Genomic DNA, 23646 nt, shown 5'->3' on the forward strand with positions numbered 1-23646 from the left:
AAGTCGGGCTGAGAGAAGGAGGGATGAGCTGCTTCTCCTGTGAACCTCGCTGAGCGTCGGCTCAAAACTGGGTTAAGGTTCTTGGCACAGAGGTGACAAGAAGATGATGTTTGAACCCGAGGCAGTCTCACAATAAAATCATTTTAGCGTAGTTGATACATGTCACGCAGACGTACATGCCCATATCTTTATTTTCAGGACATAATAACATCCTCCTTAATCCCACTGGAGGACACGTTTGACGACAGGATGTTTGCAGCATGTATCTGTGTTCTTATTAAGTCACGGATAGAAGAGTGTATCAGGGATTGATCAACCACACACGTTCGATACTATAAGGGGAACTGTGGCCCAGTGGTTCGTTGGCGTGCCCCAAAGTACGGAGATTACAGTTCTGAAAGCGTTCGAGCTCCTAACCCGTCTTTCTTCACTCTCTCTCTCCCTGATTTCTGACTCTCCAATAAAAGGCAGAAAAATCCCCAAATAAACCTAAAAACACTGAAAGTATTTCAGATGGTTCACACAACACTGAAGGACTTGGTTACTTGTATGCTCGTCTGTCTTTGGGTGAAACAGTCACCTCCAGGTGCATTCAGGTGTGTTTAGAGCTTGTTTATCATGTCTTATTGTTTGCTCAGAGTCCACTCCATAACGACCTTCTTTTAAAAATCTATAAAAGTTACTGTCGTCAGAAATGTCGTTACATCATCAAATGAAATCTTCACATCAAAAAAAGGTAAAATATAAAAGCTTTACAGCAACATCATCAAAGCTGGAGATTTCAAATCAACACAATCTAGTAGGTCTAGTGTGTGTGTGTGTGTGTGTGTGTGGGGTCAGTGTCAGTTGATGGCCTGTCAGTCATGGCCTGGTGATCTGATTGCCCCCCCCCCCCCCCCTCCCCCTTCCAGCACCTTCCTGGTCCCAGCTGCCACTCCTCTCTCACCTCTGACCCAGGCCCAAGGCCAAGGTTGGGAGGTGGTTGCCATAGCGATCTGAGAGCCCTGTGGACCATGACTGCTGACCTCTGGGGCCTCAAAGTAACCATGACAGTGATAATTTGCCTCCCACCAGCCTCTCCATGAATTGCATGAAGAGAGTCATGAAGCGAACGGACCAAAGAGACCAACGGATGGACAGACGGACACGGAGACGGATGGATCAGAGAACAAAAGAGCGGCACGTGTGCCACTGACAGCTTTAGAAATGACTTGTGTTGACCTCTCGACCCCGAGCGAGAGCAGCCGATTGGACGCGGATGGGATCAGCTTAACAGAAGTGGCTTTTCTTAACCAAACAGCATCAAACTCTAAGAGGTCACCACTCCAGAGACGGGCTTTGAATTGTTATTCAAATACCTGGGACAACTCCAAGCTCCGCTCGGCTTAACGGACAAAAAAGTGATTTGAATTGATAACAGAATAATGCTTTGTTGTGCCAACTTGTCTTGTGTTTCCCCTCGAGACTAAACAGCAAAAAGAAAAAAAAAGAAAGTTACACTTTTTCAAAGGATGCTGCCGACTAGCTTACGCTTCGTGTTTGTGTGCGTCTACCTGCTGAAAGGCCTCTTTAGACTTCAGTGCCAGCTCCCGTTGAGCAGAGCTGGATGTGTAAATGGCAGAACGATACTGCGTGCCGTGGTCAGCGTGCTGCTTCATACCTGCGAGAAACACCAAAAGACAAAGTGAGACAAACGGGAACAAGGACCGCAATCAACCAAAGACACAAAGTCATTTGCATGTAAAAGGTTGTGGTAATGATGTCATCATCCTGCATCTTGAATTCATGAAGCCAAATGAATTCAGAGATCACAGCAGATCTGGGCTTTCATTAGGGAGGCCTGCGGTGTGTAGGTGTATGCGCTTGTGGAGGAGGGTGCATTTCCTCCTTCTCGTTCTTTGTCGACATTTTCGTCAGCTTTACATCAGTGTGTGTGTTTGGAAGAGGCCCAGGTCTGGAGTACCTTGATGAGGAGGCCAAACAGCTGCCGTCACTTTGCTGCTTTTCAGCGGCTAACACGCTGAGAAGATCTGGCATCCACAGATCACTACGTGGCAGAACGATTCTCTCTTCACGTCTTACTTTTCTCGCCCACGCAGCCGTTTGTTTCTAATCTTTACTGAAAAGCAGCATTCTGTTGTTCATATACCTTTTTTTTAAAGATCCTTCTGGAAGCGCCGGACGGCTTTTGTTCACATCGCAGAAAGCAACATCAGATAAGGAGAGACGCTGAGCGAGCCCTGCTGAATGATCGCACAACGTCAACTGTAAAAATACCATCACTAGTTTGATCACGAGTGAAAAATAAATTATTGCTGTTATTGGCGTCATGTCTGTTTCTTTCCTGGTTTTCGGCACACACCAAACACACACATGCAGCAATGATTGAGCCTGTATGTGCAGGACTATATAAAAGGACTATTACTGCCAAGCAACAAAACAATCTGTCAATACGATAAAAGACCTGATCACCTTTTAAAACCACTGTGTGAAGAGATAAGCGTATAAGTTGTACACATGAGACTCAGGAACCCCCCCCTCCCCCTCTACTCCTCTGAATCATTCAGGATCCGTTTGGCTTCGTTCTGGTCTCTACCAACACCAGAGGGAAACGCTGCATCCGTCTCTTTGGATGCCAAACGAATGCCAGAGAGTGTCGAGTGGATTTTCTTTCCCACTGCAAACGAAAAACAGGCAAACAGGTAAGATGACAATGATGTAAAAATGTTGCAGGCTGCAGGTTATTTGCACCAAAACAATAAGCTGAAAGATGCCAAAAAACCCCTTAGTGAGCTCAGGCCACATTACGTCCCAGGGAAACAAAGTTTATACGTATGAAGCTACAACGATACCCAACTTAAAAAGCCTTGTTCACCAGCAGGCACATGGACTCGTCCTCTTCACACTGAGTGACACTCCTGATGCTATTCGGTGCATGTCATCCCCGACCTTGACTCTGTCTCCCTCCCACTTCCCTTCACTTGAAAGACATGCGTTCAAATAAAGGCCAAAAAGTTATAAACAAAGAGCGTTTTTAACCAATCACACGGGCCGCAGTGAAGCCACATCGTTCCTTTACTAAATGTCCTGCAGTAGCATGACATGAGGTCTGTTATGATGTTTTACATTGTGTCCTGCTACATACTTCATGTTCCACATTGTTGGAGAGATTCTCAATAAATATGCAGCGGATGCTGGACTGGCCTCGTATCTCCCTGACAGTGATCTGCATATCTTGTTCTCCTTAGATTAAATGTTACCTTACATCATAGAGTGTCACAACCTATCTGTGACAGTCAGTTCAGATGTAATGGCTGGAAGTATTCATCTGCTCCTCATTCAAATCAGAGCAGACAAGCAGACGTCGCCCGCTCTCCGGCACACGCTGAACGCCTCAGAGAATTTGCTTCACTGAAAATTTCATCAACAATATTAAATGCTTGAGTTGTTCAAATATGATTTTGGAGAAAAGAGTGCCGTGGAAGATTACCCCGGTTGAACAAAACACATTCATGAGTCTCAGTGCAGAGCGTTTCCTCGAGTATCTTTAAATCAAAACATGCAATATATGTAAAGACATCTTTCATGACAGCCCTCTTTAGGTTAGTGGACGGAGAAGAAGATCATTTTAAATTTGACATCATCATCCAACCCTTATGGCCTTTGGCTGCTTTCGTTTTTCACAGCTCTAGATGAGTTCATGGGTCATGTCATTGGCCGGGCTAAAACCAAGCACAGCACCGTTTACCAACACGTTTATGAATGTCAATGCAGAAGAAGTAGTCACTTGTCATTTGTATCGATTAGGACACTTTTGACACGTGAAGTTTGGTGGACGAGGTGCGATGAAAAGATGAAGTTGCCGAGTTGTTGCACTTTTAATCCGGTTCAGTTTTCTTTCACGCAGCGCACCGAAGCCTGTTGTGTTGTGCAGCGTAGCACTTGTATCAGCTGAGGCTGCACTATGACCTCCAAGTAATCAACAGGACAGAGGAGGGTTGGCATCCCTTATAAGTGCACAGTTTGGCAGTTTACTGATCTATAAAATAGAGATAAAGTTTTAGGTCCGCTGGGTCACGTCAACCTGATCAAAGTGTAACCGCGCTGAGTACAGGCATGTGGACTTTCACCAGCAAGAAGGACTGAAGCAATGCTGAATTTAACCACACAATTCAACCCACAATGCACTGCTTTTGGTTCACTTTCCTCTTTTGGTCTGGGTTGCGTTTCTCTCCTACAAACAGAATGAGTACGTTTGGAACTCATGAGCGTACTTCACTCTGCTTACGGTCCGAAACACCTGAACACAGCGCGTCACAGTCAGACATGTACGTCATGTATCCAACATGGCTGCGGTATGCTTTTCAAAGTAAAAGCCTGATTTGACATTTCTGCAAGACGGCCCATGATTTCATGCAATGCTTTTATTCTGAATTTTTGTTATTCAGTGAATAACACTATTGCAGGTGTCGACTATTCAGACATACCATGATTTCCTTACTTTGCTAAATAAACATACATGTACTTCTTCTTATCAATTTTTCATTCGTGTTACTCTATGCGTCCATCTCCACTCTCGCCCTCTTGCTCTACATCTCTGCAGTGTTGGATGTCGGCCATCTTGCCCCCAGCTCTGTTGTTCAGTGATGAGGCTAATGGTGGCCCCTTCGTCAAAGGCCACCAAGCCACTCTGCCATTGGCTGCCAGGCAGAGCCTTTTCTCTGATTGGCTGGCCGGCATGGGTCTTGTGGTTTTGCTGTTCCCTCTGACCTTCCTTGCTGACCCCTGAGGTTCTGACCATCCCAACAGCACAAGCACCAAACACACACACACACAGCAATGATTGAGTATGTATGTTCCAGGATCATATAATGGTGAAATATGTAAATCAATAAGAGTTTCATCATATATCATGGAACTGGTTTGGCTGCTTTAATTTGATTAAAGGTAAGTGACAGCAGAGAAATAATCCATTCTGTACTTCACAGTGAAAGGTAGTCATTTAATGTCTATATCACAAAAGAAGAAGAAATGTTTGAGGAAAGTCAAGTGGAAACCCTCGAGTGCTGGTTGCTGCTTCCAAGACAAAGAAAATTAGGACGCATCACATCTGCAGACATCCTTTCACCGTCTGAAGACGAGTTCCTCCCTCATCAAAACATGAACATCATCCAAATCATGAGTCTAGCTTTTTGACTAAACTAAGTCCAAATCTATCCCCACAGTGAATGGTCCTCAAAGAACTACAACACATCTGCCCCCCCCCCGCCCCAAGAAAAAAAAACTTAGATCCCCCGCCTCCACCATCTCTCCCCATTTTTAACAGCCCTCTTCGTTATTTTCTCCATCCATCAAAGGCAGCAGTAATTATTAATGAGAGCCTCCCCATTCTCTCTGCATTATGCATGAGAGCCTTGCCTCTGAAAGCAGAGGGTAATGGGGGGTGGACAGAAGGGGAGGGGCTACTGGTCTCACACGTGCACACACACACATACACACGCCGCCTCTTCAGGGTCGCCGACCTACGCCCACAAAGCCAAAAATATTAATTAATTGCTCCCCTCTTAAATCGGATAATTTAAAAGACGTCCCTTCAACGCAGATGGAAGCACAAACCGGACTGAACGTGGTGCGAGTCTCTCCAACAGACCGCCGCGCACAAACCTGCAGTCGCTTTTTTTACCTCCTCGTGTTTAAACCCGCTGAGATTTCCTGCAAGTCTGTTAAATCTCTTCCAGTGTTTATCCTCACACACACAACACCCCCCCCCCCCCCCCAAAAAAAGAAAAACCCTACCACTCAGCTTGTCCCTGCTGGCTGTCAGGGATAAAAGCTTGCCACTTCTCCTGCTGCAAAACTTCACCTTCATTTCTTCCTTCAATAAATCGTGCTCATTCACCTCTCGTCACTGACTGGTTCCTTATTCCCATCTCACTAATTTACTTCTTTTTTTTTTTTTTTGGTTCCATTGCCAGTCTCTGTTACTGCAAGTGAGCCGAGTGTGCAGATTTCTGTGATCATGGATGTGGTCGAGTGATGGCGATAACACCAGGTGGAGTTTCACAAAGCGTAACCAGGCTTTGAGTTGCAGGGGAGCAAATAGAAAGCTTTATGAAGGTACCTGGATAAAAACAAAAAAAATCAACACAGAGGAAATAGACGACCGAGAGTGGCCAGAAAAGAAAGAGCATTGAAGCAGAGCGTGTCCGGCTTTAAACACGTCCTTTCCTGAAATCTGTAGCCTGACCCCGGCTTATTCCTACCTCGCATCTTTTTTACACCATGATCCTTGATCCCTTTAACAACTGTAAGAGCTGAGATTAGCTTCACCTGTCCCACCTCTTCACCTCTATCCCTCCTTGCTCTCTCGTCTTTCAGCCTACTCCGTTTTTGCAGCAGGACGTTTAGTGCTCGAAACTTTAAAAGCGAAAAAAGCAAAAAAAAAAAAAAAACTGATTGCAAATGAGGCCCCAAAAACCAAAAGCATTTAATAACAGAGAGAAAGAAGTAAACATTTCACCAGTCAAGCTTTTGTCAGCGTCCGCAATTAAGAAATGTTTCTGCATAATTGGTGACTTTTCGTTTCCTTCTGGGCGTCTAGGAAAAAGGAAAAGTGAGTTGTTAATTATTGCAGTTGGAATTGTGTCCCAATTAGACTGAATCCGAGTGAGCGCTCATGAACAATCTCATTTTGTTCTTTTCTGATTCTTTACCTCTTTATTCCTTCTCACCAACTGCAAATGTCACACCGTGTAATACTTGTTCCCCCCGTTTCACATACGGGAATTATTTGGTTTGTTCATGCTTGATTGAGTCGGCCCAACACTCGCTGCTTCTATTACTCTGACAAAAAAGTGCAACAGAAATTTAAAAGAAAAAGCTATAATGGCTGATAACTGCAGTCTTTCCTCTGTGTGTGTGTGTGTGTGTGTGTGTGTGTGTGTGTGTGTGTGTGTGTGTGCGTGATAGTACTCCGGATTGTGCTGTGCCCCGCGGTCCCGTTACGACTGTGTGCGTGCCAGCAGAGCCCTCTCCTCCTCTCCCCTCTCAGCTGCTATTTTTGCCCTGTTCTTATGTAAGCCACTCCTGACGCGCTGGAGACAGAGGCAGAGTACGGAGGAGCTGGGATGGTGAGAGCATCCCCAGCGGACACACACACACACACACACACTCTTCCCTGCACGTGCAAACACAAACGCACACACACACGGATTATATATACTAAGGGGAGGGAATGTGTGACATATGCAAACATACAGAGCAAAAAAACCGCCAAGTGATGCTCTGCTGGCTGTCAGATGGTGACAGTACACACAAGGAGGCATCCTTAAACCAACAGCAGAATAGTGTGTGCCTTGGTAACAGCAAAGTGCACGTGTGTGACTGTGACTGTAAGGTATACACACACACACACACACACACATCAGTTAGATTACTGCAGTAACTATCATTGTCTCTTTAAAGAAAAAAAAAAAAAATCCGCCTTATCTCCCGTTTTCTTTCCTTCACCGGAGCACTGCTCTCTAACATGATCACTTCATGGTTTTTGGGCATGTTGTCAGAGCGCTGAGATTCTGGCCCTTACCATGTTTATTTTTAGCTGTGTCTAAATCGACCAAGAAGAGCTCGTTCAACGGTTCAGCTCGAATAGTGGTCGTTCAACGGTTCAGCTCGAATAGTGGCGAGATGTTTTGTGTGTCCCTGCGTTTAAAATCTGCAATTAAATTGGAGAATATTTGTCAGAGTCTCAGCTCGGTCACATCAGCTGAGGATGTTAATGTATGTGGATCATTTCAGTCGAAACCTCACATCACTCTTTGTTGTCACGAAGAGTTCATTGTCTTTAATAAAATGTGCACAACATTATATTAAACTTAAGTTAACACAAATCTGACGATCTTTGCCCCACATTATTTAACAATATTATAAAATAATTTTCTGTATTTTATGTCAGAGTTAATTTAGGAGTGAGTTTTACTTCCATGGAGTCAATGCATCTTTAATTGTTGATTACAGAGCAGAGGTGTTTTTAATACAGGCCATTTAGTATGAAGTCAACTCAAGAAAAATAACTTTTAATAGTCTAAAACTTGGCAGATTTTTTTTAACCCTCCATGTGCATTTCTGTGTTAGATCCATTGATCGTTATTATGCTAACAGCCAATCAGAGGTGAGAAATCCTTTCATTGATTTACAACTTCCAAAAATCCTCTTTTTTTTTGGCAAATCAGTCAACAACGGCTAAATGCTAAAGCTAGCTCTTTAAATTAGTAGAAAGCTGTCAGACAGTCTCACAGATGACTGGAGTAGATCCTGAAGTGGACTTATTTAAAAATAGACTTTGAATCACGAATCCAGAATCATTTAGAATCGAATCGTGAGACACTCGAAGATTTCCAGCCTTTCACAATATGCCGTCTCCGTCTCTAATTCAGATATCAAAGCTCAGGTTGGGATCTTTGAAGTTGTGACAATCTTTGTTTTTTTGCCCCCACCCAACAATTAAAAAAAAAAAAAAAATAAAAATAAAAATCCAATGATGTTCCAATGAGCTGCATATCTGTGGTCATACATGTATTTCCACGCCAGCTGAAGGAGAACACATAAGTGCACAAAACGTGCTGAGTTGTGTCCAAAGAAAGCAAAAAGCTTTGTAAAATAAGAACATCGGTTATATAATATATACGCTCGACGTAATCTAACCGACACACAAAACTCAACCCCCACAGCGTCTGACACGTGCCGCAATCTCCATAAATTAGGGCCGTCAGGGTGTGGAAGGGTGTAATAAGTGACACCTGGTAATGAGCAAGCCTTTTGCAGCCAACCAGTGCAGAGAGAAGGGGTTTGGTTCGGAGTGTGGGGGGTTGCAGAGGTCATAGATCAGAGGTCAAGGTCACCTCCTGGGGGGGTTTGGGCTTTAGCGTCACTAAATTGAGGGATGTGGTGACACGGGGGGGAAGCCATCAGGGAATTGACGTGTGTCGCAGCCAGCTGGGGAGGCCTTCGGAAAAGGAATATTCATGCTGAATTTAATTGAAGAAAGTAACCGCAAGCAGCATGACTTGGCAGGTGGAAGATGGATGGATTTTAGGATCTGACCTTATATCTCTCTCTCTCTCTCTCTCTATATATATATATATATATATATATGCACATGTGTTTGTGTGATAAGCAGTTTTTAAACTCTGTATAATTAGACAGAGAAAACATTTTATGTTGCATCTAAAAACAAACCACGCTGCCATGGATTAAAAAAAGCAACTTTGACTTTTAACTCAACCTTTTTAAATGACTTGTGACTCCACCAACATGAACGCCTACATCTATACCTGCATGGGTGGGCGTGCTTTGAGAAGTCACTAAATGAGTACAGCTGCCTTGGCCATCTTTGTATTTGAGTAGTTTGTGTCTCTGTGTGTGTGTATACATGTGATGCCTCTTCACTGACGCAGCATCAGCAACCCACACGGTGAAAACTGCACGGCCTCGGAACAGTGAGGATGGAGGTAACAAGGGAGGAGGAGAGGAATAGAGTCGTAGGAAACAAAGAGGGCGGGGGGGGGGGGGGGAAGCCTCGGTTGTGAAGAGGAAGGGCGGCGGAGGGGAGGAAGGGGGAAGGAGGAAGGGAAGACAAGGAAGAGATGGGAGGAAGGGAGGAAGGGGAAAGGGTGGGTGGGGGGGTGAGGTGCAGGGAAGAGAGAGTGACTAAGAGATAAAAGTGTAGCGAGTGGAAGCGAGTGTGTTTGTGCGATGAGCGGATGGCCTCGGGGAGCGGTCGACTCACTGTGCTGCTCTGCGGATGTGCTGAGAAGCTCCGGGCCGTCAGCTCGCTCTCTCTCCCGTCTTACCACTCGCTGCTAAGAGGACAGGGGTGGAGGGGAGGCAGGTGAGACAGTGATGGTAGGGAACAAGGTTTATATGGACACTGGAGATTAATGTCAAATAAACTATTTTGGGGAGCGAATGAAAGAAGGAGGAAGACGGCATATAAAGTCACAGAAACGGGGAGAAGAGCTGATGTAACCTTATTTCTAATTTCTAATTCAAAAAAAAATAAAAATTGGCCGACGGGCAACAATGGTAGAAAACTGAGTTGAAGTAGGCATTGTAGAAGTGGCCACATAAGATGCTCCAATCCTCCACCAGGACACGAGAGGATGGGAGCGACGGGGAAAGGAACTGGGATATTTCGGAGCAAGGAAGTGACTTGCCATTGGTGGTGCGTCGTCTCCACGCACGGTGCACGCGTGTGTCCTGCTCATCTGCATGTTCGCACAAATGGACTGAAGCAGCCTTTGAGTAGGCATGATGAGCACTTGTGCATAATGTGAAGTGAACAGTATGCTTGTGTATGGAAATGTGGGCGCAATTGATCTGCAGTGTGTGAAAGAACAGCGAGATGTGTTTGCAAATCAACAGAGAGCGTTCTAAATGCATCATGTTGTTTTGTTTTTTTTAAAGCCCCGACGATGAAACAGAGCTGCTGTTGCCCTCTGACATGCAGACGTCCCCCTTTGACTGCTGAGACTTCTTCTGTGCTCAAGAGTTCCCACACACGCTTAGAGGTGTGTTACCGAAGCGTTACTTTAACGCAGCTGCGAGGAACTTATGATTTGGGGAAGAGTGTTGAATTGAGGGTCTTTATGCAACATCCCAAGGAAGCCAGCAGATTGAGACTAGCATTGCTGAATATGGAAAGAGGGCACACAGCAAAGGCTGCTGGGAGTTTCTGATTGGCTGCTAATGTTGCTATCCAGGCTGGGATTGGTGGAGCTGACGCAGCCCGACATCACGTTGTCGGGACTAAACCCTTTTGAACTGAGGAAAAGCAGAGAGGCACAGATCTAAAAACACACACACACACACATGTGCACACACACACTTGCAGATACACATACACACATTAAAAGAAAGCATTGCATTAAGCTAAATGTGCATGTGTGCATGATAGTTCCACATGCACTCCATGCACATTGAGTGCATGTGTATATACAAAGCAGGATGTGTGTTGATCATGTCAGGAGGAAACAGATTTCCTAATGTTCCTGGGCTCGTCTACATAAATGATGATCTCGAGTGACTCTGCTCAGTTGAAAGGGAAGAGAGCAAACTTCCTTAATTTCTCCATTCTCTTTTAAGCCCAGCTCTAAGGTGGACAGAATAAATTGGAGCTTAAGCATGCGTGAAGGCACAGCCAACGGGCCCCTTTCCACCACTCCACGCCACATTTGTCAAATCAGTTGCAGAGTTTTTCTGCTACACGTGAACCGAGCGTCGGTGGGAAAGAAACGCAGGGATTGACATGAAAGTCACATTCGCAAGACGAGAAAAATGTACATTTGAGTTTCTGTATATATGTCGCCTGGTCTTAGCTGTGACCGTAAAAAAAAAAAACACAAGTAGCAGAGTGCATATTCAATGAGCTGCATGCTATTAATAAAACATAGGATGAGACAGGGCGGTGAGTCAGGGGAAATGCATGACTACTCCTTTGGCCTCAGCCCTGTGGCGAGTCGCCTCGACTCTGCTTGTGCCTTTGCCCGTAGTGAGACGTGTCTCTGCCCTCGACTACGGGGAGAATCACATCTGATGGCTTTTGGATGAAGCTCAGCACAGACTGGGTCTTTGGATTGTGCTCCTGGCTCCTGACAGTAAAGACAATCAGTAACAAACAGCTGAAAACATTTTTTTTTTGTTAGATGGGTAGATGTACACTCAAGGCAACCATCTTAGTGTGACAGATGATAAAGGCATGTTATGGGTGATGAGTGACCCAAGTCCAAGCCCATGAATCTTTGATCCATCTCTTCCCAACTTGTCATGCCCCCTCTCTACATTCAATATGAGTGAGCACAGTACCTCTTTGCCTGTCCTCGCTCTCTCTCTCCCTCACACACACACACACACACACACACACACACACACACACACACATCCTCCCTGTGCCCTCCCAGTGCATTAATGTTCTTACATCACCTCCTCCAGTGAGCACAGAGAACAAGAGAGCCAAAAAGACTAGAAGAGATGGAGTGAAGAGTTATGGGGGATGGGGTTCTTGTCGCTGCTGGGTTGGGGGGGGGGGGCGGGGGGGAGTTAAGAGGCTGGCTGGGAAGAGACATGTCATTAAAGAGGAGAGGTAAGGCAGCTGGATTCAAAAGCTATGAAGTTGAACATATGTGGCATATAAAGAGCAGAAGTAAAAACAAGTAACCGACGTATTCGACACTGTTGAATTATTTTGTGGTAAAAAACGGCACCTTGAACCCAAAGAGGTACAACGTCAGATTTGCAGTGAAGCGGAAAAAACCCCACTGATGGCATGCACTTTGCATGATAAGACAACAAAAACACAGTCACATTATCCAACCCAGAAAAGATGCAGGACCATCAGCGCGTCATCCAGAAGCTCATAATTGAAGTGGAAGACAAAGGTCTGGTTGACATTGGATGAAGACGGCACGCACATGCGCCAACGCCTCAAGAGTTTTAGGGCTTGAACATACACCACACTGGTGTGTCTCTCCATGGATGGCTGGATCTCAGACACATTAACACTGTCTGGCGTTGACTTACACCCATGAGACCAAACCCCCCCCCCCCCCCCCCCCCCCCCAAACACACACACACACACGTACACACACTACCACCTCCACAACACACACGCAGGCACACGTCTGGGCATCATCCTTCTGCTCTAATACACCCTGTGCCCTTCGGGACGGGTCTCATTTGAGGGCAAATTTTGGCTGCTGTGTGGGTATGTGTGTGTGTGTGTGTGTGTATGTGTGTGTATGTGTGTGTGAGTGCTTGTTGCTACCTTGGGTAGGATCATGGTTCTCCCAGAAGCTTTTGAGCAGCTCCTCAAGGCTGATGTCAGCTGGGGAGAAGACCACCCTCACCACCTCGGTGTGCCCGGTCAGACCTGGAAGAAGAAAACAAAGAGGCACCATTGAAGGTTTAAGGTGTACGACGCTCAAGCTCACCCAATACGACGGATCAATTCTGGGAATGTTTTGCTGTTTGCGGCAAGTTTGTACATCAGAGAGTAAGAGTGAATATGAGACACTAAAACACATGAAGACCAAAACAGCAAAATACTCTCAGAAATGACCTCTCCTATTTTACATTAGAATTTCTCAGGGGGAAAAAACAAACTGCGCTCGATTTGAAACTACCATCCACGTACAAGTGTGTACTACAGTAAAACCTCTTCATGATGTCTGTGTGCCCTTTCAAAGTAAGAGTAAAACGCGGGTTGAAAATAGAGAGAGAGAAAAGAAGGAGCCTCCTTGTGAATATGTCATTGAGTTCATGTGCCAGGGGTGGAAGACACTCAGGTTGAATCCACACAGAGCTTTGTTATTGCTTGTGGCACAACTGGAGAGAGAGAGAGAGAGAGAGAGAGAGAGAGAGAGAGAGAGTTTGAGAAGAGAGAGAGAGAGAGAGAGAGTGACAGAGAGAGTTTGAGAAGAGAGAGAGAGAGAGAGAGAGTGACAGAGAGAGAGAGAGAGAGAGAGAGAGAGAGAGAGAGAGAGAGAGAGAGAGAGAGAGAGAGAGAGAGAGAGAGGTGGCACAGTAAGGATGGAGCTTATGGTGAGAGTTGCCAAAAGCACAGACACCTGCTACTGTCTGCAGCTGCCAGGACCCCAAAGCTTCAACATGCTGCCTGCAGGCATTCTTAAAACTTGGGCATGCTTTGGGTCCCATGCTACTACATGCAATCACAATCTCTCACACACACACAAAAAAAACATGCGTGTGTGTGTTGATTCTGTTCTGCAAATGCATGACAAAGAAGACTTTGCTGTGAAATAGTCGAGGTTCAGATCGACGATTGATGGCAACATCTTCTGTCAATCTCTCAGCGTCTGGATCATGTGTCCTCCCAAAACTGATTTGACTGCACCTCGGCCTCTCTCACATTTCTGTCTGTCCGTCCGTCTGTCAGTGCATGCACCTTTCTGCCTGTCCTTCCATCCTACTCTGGCTCTGCTGACAGTTCAATCATCCCCTTCTTCCTGTCCGTCTGTCAGTCCATCCAGCTGTCTGTCCTGCACCGGCTGTGTTGACAGCTCCTTGGTCTCATGCCATCGCAGTGTTCTGCTCCGTCATGGCCACTGGAGCGACGCCTGCACTCTCTCAGCCGATGGACAGGCAACCGTTCTCACACTTTTTATTTTCTTTTTTTTTTTTATACAATTTTCTTCCTCCTAGAAAAAGTTTATTTTAGTCATTTCCCCTCCCGTGCTTCAGCTTTCAATCTCTCATTTTCTGTCATCTGTCTCCAACCCCATCCTCCTCTTAAGGCTGACCGTCGTGCTGCTGGGAGGCGAACAGACAGAGAGATGCATAGGAAACATAAAATCCCTTTAAAGGCGCTGCTCAGAAAGTCTGCCAACAAAACCTAAACCCTCCTCTCCATATCCCCTGTGCTGTTCCTGCACCTAGACTTCATATGTGCCTGTACTGACTCCTTCCAAAAGAAAAAATCCCCCCCCACCGAAAAAAAACAAAACAAGCTCACGACTCCAGAAACATAGAAGAGGAGTCATCGACAAGACGACTGCTTCATTGGAATTATGCACTAATGCCTACATCCATATAGTTGATGTAAAAACAGATACATTCGGAGGCAGACGGACGCACTTTAAGCTTTGTATCGGCAAAATCATGTTTGCGTAATCATCTGCAAATTTGTGCCGCTTCATACACAGTAACCTCTGTTTGCAAAAAAAAAACAAAAACAAAAAAAACGCCGCAGTACAGCACAGTACAGAGCCCAATCCTTACAAGTAGGTCATGGGGGGGCGGGGATTGGGGGGGTGCAGCCCATCTGGAGCAGTGCATTCTGAGTAGTTGACTGCAGATGAAGGGAAGACGGCGAGAGGATGCGAGCGCTGTACTTTAAAAACCCTCTTCAAAAAAACCCCCGGATCTTTTTCTTCCTCCCTTTGCTCCTTTTTGGTCTCATGAACTCGGGATCTGATCTGTCAGAGAAATGTCCCGCCAGCCCACTTCACCTCTGCACAGGGACGGGCCCAATCCTGCAACATTTATCAAAGAGGAGACCAAAGTGCGTTACCTGTGCAGACCTCTTCGTAAAAGGGGTTCGGTGTGAAGCCTCCGGCGTAGCCCACCTGTGTGGAGAAGACTCCTGGAAGCTTCCAGAAAAGTTTCTCCACTCCCCAGAAACAGCCCATACCTGCAAGTAGAGAAAGCACGCAAACACACGAGCAGTTTCAGTGCTTCTGTGTTATTGCACCAGCTGCAGAGAGAGCAACACTTCCCCAAAATGTGTCAGTAGCCACAAACTACAAAAACACAAATACATATTGGGCTGAATCAGAATCTGAAAATGTGTGATTGTGCAGTCTCACCAAACATGATGGTATCCATGCCGTCTGGAAAAGGCTCTATGGTGGGATTCCCATTGACTGTGTGCTTTTCTATGAAGGGAAACAGTGTACAAATGTGAAATGAGATCATGACATAGTGTTTCAGCAATTACAGTATAGAAGAAAAAAAAGGGCCCATTAGCGGCCTCTGCGAGGCCTCACAGGTCTACACGTCGTTATGAGCTGACCCGGGCCAGCGGATCAGAGGCGGAGGCTTCAGCACTGGAAGACATTTAAGAGATTACACGGCTTGACCGCCATTCTCTCCCTGCTGTCCTCTCCTCAATACACACAATTAAACACAGCCACACGGTTATTTTCTGATCTGTCTTCCACCCTGCTGCACGTCTTTGAATGTGAGCGCGTTAAGCACGAGGCTTGGCACCGCTGTGCGTCCTGAAAGCCAACAACTGAAGACCCGCACCCTGAATAACCTCAAGAACAAGCTTAATCTGCTGCTTAGTAAAAATATTCCATAAGTAAAATAAAGTGGAGTACTAAGAGAGAGAGGGGGGGAGGTCGATCAGGGTGGGGGGAGGGGGGGTTGGATGGCACTCTACTGCCAACTGTGCTGCGTGGAATTAGAGGGCTAAAAAGGAAGTGTATGTGTATCCCCACAGATGTGTGAGGAGGATTAAGGTTTAAGAAGACTGAGGTGACTTAGCGTGCAAATCTCCACTAAGCAAGGCTGGTTTGTACTGCAACCACTAATATTAGTCTACAGATAAACAGGCCACAGGGCACACTAAGGGCTTAGGCACATACCGCTAATGGATGCTTGCTCTAACTTCAACGCTTGTGTAAATGCTCTCTGGCTACGGAGCAATGGGACGCGTGACACTGACGAGAATCTTAAAAAAAAAAACATCTTGAAAAAAAAAAAAAGTGCCGTAATTGTTACATTTGTGGATCACAGATTTTGAGCGTTGACAAAGACCGAGGTGAAAAGTGTAAAAGATAAGAGAGAAATATTGAAAAGAAAGATACAGAGTTGTTCCTTTATCGATATCTTTATCTGTAACAGACGCTGGTTTGGGTATCAGATGATGTTAAAGCGGGTCTGCTCTGAATTCATGCTCATCCAGGATACCCCCCCCCCCCCCCCCCCCCCCCTCATCAGTGACATCGTTTCCCCTCATAATGGACCTGTAGTCTTAACACAGATGTTATAATCTTTACTGGCTCTTTATGGAGTTATATAATAAAGTTATTATTATTCCATAGCAGTGTTTGGGCTGATGTGTTACAAAGTACTTGGATTACTTTTCTGTATAAACAAGCAACACAACATGGAAGTCTTTCAGTTTAAGTCATCGTTTATTTAGATCCCAATAAGTAATCTGTAATCAAAAGTATTCTCTGCTTCCTTTTCGTTGCCACACAAACACATTCACAGTGATCATGTCAGTGTGCATGTGGAGCTCGGGCTGAGCAACACGCCGAGCCGGCGGAGAGGACACAGCCTGCCGTTACGTCGAGGAAGCATTTGCAAATAGGAGTCTTTTTTCTTTTCTTTTTTTTAAATAACGTAAATTTCACTTTGAGGTGTTCACTTCCTTTTTCCTTCATTTATTTTAATGACCAGAGAAGGCCATGTTTTATTACATCATCATCACACAGGTAACACAGGCAGCACTTTCTTTTGTGAGGACAGTTCTGGAATGACCTGTCCTACTCCACCTCTGACTGGCTTACCTTGTTATTCTTACCCAACCAACAAAGAATTGGACCAACGAGTACCAGCCAATAAGAGACGAGAGAAAGGCTGACCGTGCCTTTACCAGCATAGAAATTATTTTTATTTTGCAGAACACTAAAATGATACAATAACGAGGAGATTAGGAAACAATGAAGTCAAGAAAATAAAAAAATTGAGCCGCATGCCTGTGTGAGCTCTGACCCCAGTATTGGTAACGGATATCTTCTGATACGAGTATCCGATATATTAAACGTATTACAGGAATCGGATGTATAACGCATGTAAAGATGAGCCACTTCAATATAAGCCAGTGTGTGGTCAGGAATTAGACTCAGTATCAGGAGTTTAAAAAAAGGAATCGACTGCTCTGTGAGAAGCAGAAGAGTCACTTGACCTGATAGCACTTGTCTTGCTGTGCGACCTCAAGGGCACTTTCTGCTACGAGCTAAGCTTCTTTCATTTTTGTGCGCAGTAACAGATTGCAAAAATGTCAGTGAGGCCTCGCTGCCTTCAGGCAGTCCCTTTCTGCCCTCCTGTTGTGCGACAGTTCTGTCTTTTAGCAGCAGGTTGTTTGGCTCTGTCAGGTCATGTTCACTGGCACAGTTAGCTACAATCAGAGTGGATTTGGATCAGTGGCTGGTGCTGGTTAAATATTCCACTGTGACTTAAAGTGGTATAAGGATTGAGAAAATCTTCCTTCATCGCCTACTAAATGTGTTCTGTCTCCATCCTTTGCTAACTCTCACCCTCTTGTTCTGCCTCTCTGGCCAGAGAGATAAAACGCACTGAAGTTGCCAAATGAAGGAGAGGGATTGAGAGAGTGAGAGGGAGACAAGTGTGCGATAGAGGAGGAGGAGGAGGAGGAGTGGGAGGAGGAGAGATCTGCCTGCCAAAACAATAAAAGGAGTAAATAGCCAGTGAGAAGCAACAGATGAAGGAGAGCAGAAAGGCAGTGAGGGATTCTTCTGGCCATCGGACCACCGTGTCTTTGGGCCCCAGATAAAGTGACCGATAACTTCGTCCAAGAGAAAACAAACAAGCAAACACGTAAACAAGAAAGAGAAGTTAAAACGAAGGCAGCCAAGAACACGCCGACACAGCCAGCTCACCCTGCCCTCCATCTCCACTTCACCCCACCTTCCCATCATCCCTCACTCTCAACTACAAACACCAGCACGCACAAATCGGACGCACAATCCCTCACACACTAACCTCGGCTGTGGGTTTGTCTCCAGTGGAGTCGCTGGCACGGGTCCAGGTGGTGCCAGGCTGGCTCCTTTCACTGTGCCTAACCCCCCCCCCCCTTCCCTGCCATCCCAGCGCCCACACCCTATTCTGCCAGAAATACCCCACCTTAACACACACAGGCACAGAGAAAGAGCTGGCTGAATACCCTCACTACGCTGCCTCACTACGCCAGCTAAAGAAAGAACAGAGGACGACAGAAAAACACAAGCAGGGTGGGTGACTGAGCTTACAAAAGAAGAAAACTGGCTGAATATGGGGGACGGAGTCAGGAAAAGGATTTTCTTTTTTTTTACCAACTTGGATGAGATATGGGCGTAATTTCTTTTGTGCACCTTTGTTTTTGAGGATATCTGAAAAGAACAGTAGAGCACGGCGGGGCTAAGGCGGAAAACTTTGGTCACCTTTTGTTGCTTTTCTAGCTTGGTGGTTGTAGGCAGCTGGACCAGAACCAAAACATCGGAGCCGGAGCGTTGCCACAATGCTTGCATCCTGGCTACCGTCAATCTGTTGCATAGCGATCAAGTTTGACGTTTGTTCGGGTATTTGATCTATGTTACCCTTCCATTGTATCTGTGGTCCCGTGTTTCTCACCAGTAAAACTGAAGTCCGAGCGCTGCTGCTGCCCCCTCACGCAGGGAACAAGAGAGGCGCTTTTCCTGCGCACCAAAACTGGTAACAGAAAAGGTCGATTTCCAGGCTGCACTGTTTATTTTCCTCCAAAAAAAAAAAAAAAATCCATTCTCTCTTTTCCCCTCCCCTCTCACTCTCTTCCCTCCCTCTTCCTCTTTTTAGCTTCACACAGGTTGGCAGGGAGTCAGGCACGAGTCGTCGGAGGAGGCTGGAGCTTTATACCAATGCCAACTACCCTCTGCTGTATGGGCGGACGGGTAGGGGAGGAAGAATCGGGCAACAGAGGGGGAGGGGAGGGGAGGAAAGAGGCAAGGCTAATGGGCGCTGGGCCACTTTTTTTTTTTTTTAAACTGAGAGGTGAGTAACAGCCCAAGTTGATATTGTCACAATGAAAAACACTGAAAGCATCCACTGCTCAGGGTTGGAAAACTGTCTGGACTCTGCAAAAAGGTGCAACTTTGAAGCCATCCATGCATTCCATACATACTGTATCCTAGCAACGGAAACAGTTGCTATGGAGAAGGCTACCTACTATGGCCCTGGCTGCATTATCTCCTTTGAGCAAGATGGAGGCACATCCTGTTGAGGCCCAGCAGCCTATCTTCACTGCAACATATGGGAGGAACGAAGAGGATGGGATAGACTGCACAGACACAAATGAACAACACTGTGAGAGAAAATGATCCTGAAGTGACCTTTACACTCTCACTCTGCAGCTACAAGATGTATTTACAATCAATCCCATCATGCATTGATGCAGGGTCACGAGTTCCCATGTCTTATTATGGCATCAAACCCAATCTACATGAAGGATACGCGTGCAGAGCAGAATATGAACACAGGGCGTTTCATCACTGAAGCAGGCGTCGTTATCAGTGAACAACAGTGTTTCCCCATTCGCAAATCCCTCTTATTTATGTCACTACTGTTTCATACTTCATTTGCATGTTTTTTGTTTTTTTTTACCCATTCAGTTACTTACCCTTTCCTCTCCCTCTAAGCCATTTGCAAAACAAGAGGAGGGGCTCAAGGGCACCTGGGACAGCAAAGATGGGAAAACAACTGAAATCACTGAAATATATCTTCGCCATGAACCTGCTTTGAAGAGTTATAGTCGAGCATGTAACAGAGATTGATTTTGGTCAGCTGACCTCCCCCATCCTGTTTGGAAGAAATATTGGCAGTCTATACGGCACTGACTCAAAATAATAGCCACTGTGCCCCTACCATGTAGCAATCTGCCACTGGATCATTTTCGCCAAGGTCACCGAGTACATTATAGAGGGAGGCGACGCAGGACACCGGGACAGCTGACTAAGGAACCAGCAGCTTCTGCAGAGAGGCTGGAGGGGAAGAAGAAACTTTCAAAACTAGAGATCTTCATTGCAGAGGAGACAAATGTGTGTACTCGAATGCGCACACACACACACACACACACACACACACAGGGCTGGGCCTAGCAGGGAGCTTGTGAAGGCAGTCCTTGCAATCCCTAAATTACTCATGCTTACTGGCCCACAGCAATAAACAGCAAAATGCAAACACACACAAGAACAAGCCCGTCTCCACCTAAGCTGCACCCCACGGTGAAAGGGGAGGAACAGCTTTCTGCCATGCGGTGTCTCCGAGCTGCTCCGACAGACGGAGCGGGAACTTACAACGGGGCGGAGCCTTCATGCGCATAATGCCCAGATGGGCCCCTGGACGCTGCGGCACGGCTTCCTCCCATGCACTCACACCCTGCTCCCATAATGCACTTGTAGGGCACCTCGACTTAGCAGGTGAGGACAAGGACTGATTTGAATTGAAACATGTTTCACCTTAGTCTTTCAACTACATCCAGCACTAAAGCGACTTGTCTAAAAACAAGCAGTCTAAACGTACCAAGAGAGGAGTCACTGAGAGGTTTGACTTGTTACTATGGATGAATGATATTGGACAAACTGACACGTTCCCTAAACCCTCTTCTACTTCTGACAGCAGCTCTGACACACACAGACACACACACACACACACGGAGTCGATGGAGCAACACGTTTCTTTATCAACTTTCAAACATGACCAACCATTTCTACCTTGGTTCAAAGTTACACTGAGCTGAACATAACCAGCCCCGTGATCCTAACGTCTAATTAAAGGGAGGCTCACCGTCTTGAGCAGCATGGGACTCAAACGGCGCTGCTGGTTTACTTCCTGTTAGGAAACAATCAGGGCTACATCAACTTATATTTGCCCACAGCGTTACCAAGCACAGGGATGAGGTGCCTTTTCAAATCTGTGATAGAGCGTCTGCCTCGAGGGTCAAGCTGTGGTATCTGTGAAGGCAGCAGCGTGGCCTGTAGCCTCCAAACTTTTTTTTTTTACAATAAGGGGACACAGGCTCTGCGTGCACGGCGGTCAGTTCTCTGACTACTGAAGGTGATATCAGACTTTTATTGTACAGCAGTCATGGAAACCAGAGAGCTGGTCACTTTTTGTCTGCATCAAGCGACACAAAAAAAGGCAGCGTGACACGCTTCAGGTCACATGACTGGCATTACACATCCTAGGCAGTGGCATCGCAAATGTGGTGGTGAAACGATGAATTGCCCTAAGTGCTACCACATAGCAAAAATGGTTAAAATGGCGTTAAGGAAGACGTTAAAGAACGCGTTTGTATTTTCATTTTAAATTTCACCTGTAAAAATGACAACCTAATTTACGAAAAGATACTTTAAAAACTGCGGTTTTAAGCATGCTGAAATATTCTCCTCGGGCCGTGACTCATCGGGAGGTAGTGGGAAAGTTGAAATGATTTGCAATTTTCTAATAATACTTTCTAATGATTACAATAAACACCATGTGGACACATGTTTGGCATAAACGTTTAACAATTAAGTCATTATCAAATCAAATGTGACGTCTCAACTGTTGACATTTCATAAAGGATGGGCAAGGTACAACTTGATCCGACAACCAAGCATTTATTTCACAAGAAAAACTGCGTCAGGCAATTTAGGACATATTTTACCATCTTATCAGATCAGATTATAATATATATAAATATATATAAGATTATAAGCACAAACTTGTAGAAGATTAGACATGCACACACACTGTACAAAGTTACAACACACTCTTTTCTTACTGCACTTCCGGCTTCCTCAAAGAAAGCACTAATAAAAAAAGAACCTAAAACTCATGTGAAAATTTGGTATTTCTAACTTTCACTTATTTTAAATCCATGTAGTGGTTGAAGCAGGGAAGGTTTCTTTAACCTACAAGTTCTTATATTTAAAAAAAAAAAAATGAAGATTTAGAAGCTAAAAGATGCCTTAAAAAAAGATGTTACATAAAAACTTTTCCTTTGGCTGTAATTGTAACAGCTTAATTTTAACCATAACCTCAGTTTAAACAATAAGGTTAATTCATCAATAAAACAGCATGAGACCCTTAATTTGATTCAATTTAAAAAAAATGTTATTTTAATTCAAAGGCCCACAGAGCAGTAAATGAACAACAGTGCATCTCTACTAAAAAAATGTAGCCAAAGATAAAGTGTCATCTGTCATTATGTCTTATTTTAACTTGACTTGTGTGCTGTGAAGGCGCGTGACTCAAGCATGTCAAAGGTTAACAAGGTGTCCTCCATGCCCGCGCGCACACAACTTCAACACCTTGGTGTTATTTTTCATTTACCTGCCACGACCATTCTCTCCTCTCTTCCTTTCATGGCGCGGTCTTTGCCCGGAAGCTGGCTTTTATCTGCCATTGAGTCAGCGAGTAGAAGTAGAAGAAACCAAGCGGTGTGTTGTGAGAACGTTTTGGAGAACACCTGTACAAGGGGCGCTATCTTCCGGGATGCCTCCATAGAGCCGCGACGTTACGTTACGTTACGTCACGTGGCGAAGCACGCGCGATGGAGACTGAAAGGCAGGGAGGGGCGGAGAGAGAGGACGGAGAAAACGCCATCAATATGAATATTCATCGTGCGTGGGCAACGTCGTGCGCTGCATATTAACTAATCAAGGGTTAATATGACTTTGGCACAAAAGCCTACAGTGCGCCGTGTGCGGGAACGAAATTAAATTTAAATAAATATCCACGCCGCGCTGCATGCAAATGAGCGCGCCCCAATTATGGGCTCTCATTCAGCGGGAGGTGCCTTTACTACACCAGGCTGGAGTGTGGATGTATGGATGGGTATGGTCTCCCTTTGTGGTTCATTTTTCAGGCGTGTTCTGGGTTAATCCTGTATGAGTTCAGCATTAAAAATCTACTGTTCAGAGCTTACAACATGACTCAAGCCCTGCATTATACGAATTAATAGACATCTGTTAAAAAAAACAAAAACCCATCATGTTCCAGTGTCTCACAATACTCACCCTATAAGATGATTTATAAGAGTTGAAGTGTTCAGTCATTTTTTAAAACTTACTCTCCCATAAATTATATTTATATATCTCATAAATGCTGAAAACTATCCGAGCTCTTACTGAGTTAGAATATTCTAAAATTACAAAAGCCATTAAAGTCAACTTTATCTGTAAATGTAAATTTTAACCCTCAAGCTGTGAGTGAGTTGGTGTTGTACATAAAACATGAAGTTCCTCAGCATCACCGCTTACCTTCATCTGTGCTGCGGTGAAGACTTACAGAGAGTTGCATATTGCTGTACAAATATCTTCATGC

General features: G+C 45.3%; 1 protein-coding gene across 1 annotated transcript in view; it reads right to left on the reverse strand.

Annotated features, from left to right (window-relative positions):
• Nucleotides 1-22904, reverse strand: part of msrab (methionine sulfoxide reductase Ab) — a 29871-nt gene extending 6967 nt beyond the window's left edge. Inside the window, exons 1-5 of the mRNA XM_079369392.1 lie at nt 22654-22904; nt 15381-15449; nt 15086-15205; nt 12821-12925; nt 1554-1660 (exon numbers count right to left, since the gene is read on the reverse strand). Of these exons, the coding sequence (XP_079225518.1) occupies nt 1554-1660; nt 12821-12925; nt 15086-15205; nt 15381-15449; nt 22654-22825 (573 nt within the window). The 5' untranslated portion in view covers nt 22826-22904. The remainder of the gene's footprint in view (nt 1-1553; nt 1661-12820; nt 12926-15085; nt 15206-15380; nt 15450-22653) is intronic.
• Between the last annotated feature and the right edge of the window lie 742 nt (nt 22905-23646).

Source organism: Symphodus melops (assembly GCF_947650265.1).
Source record: "Symphodus melops genome assembly, chromosome: 19".
Lineage (NCBI taxonomy): Eukaryota > Metazoa > Chordata > Actinopteri > Labriformes > Labridae > Symphodus > Symphodus melops.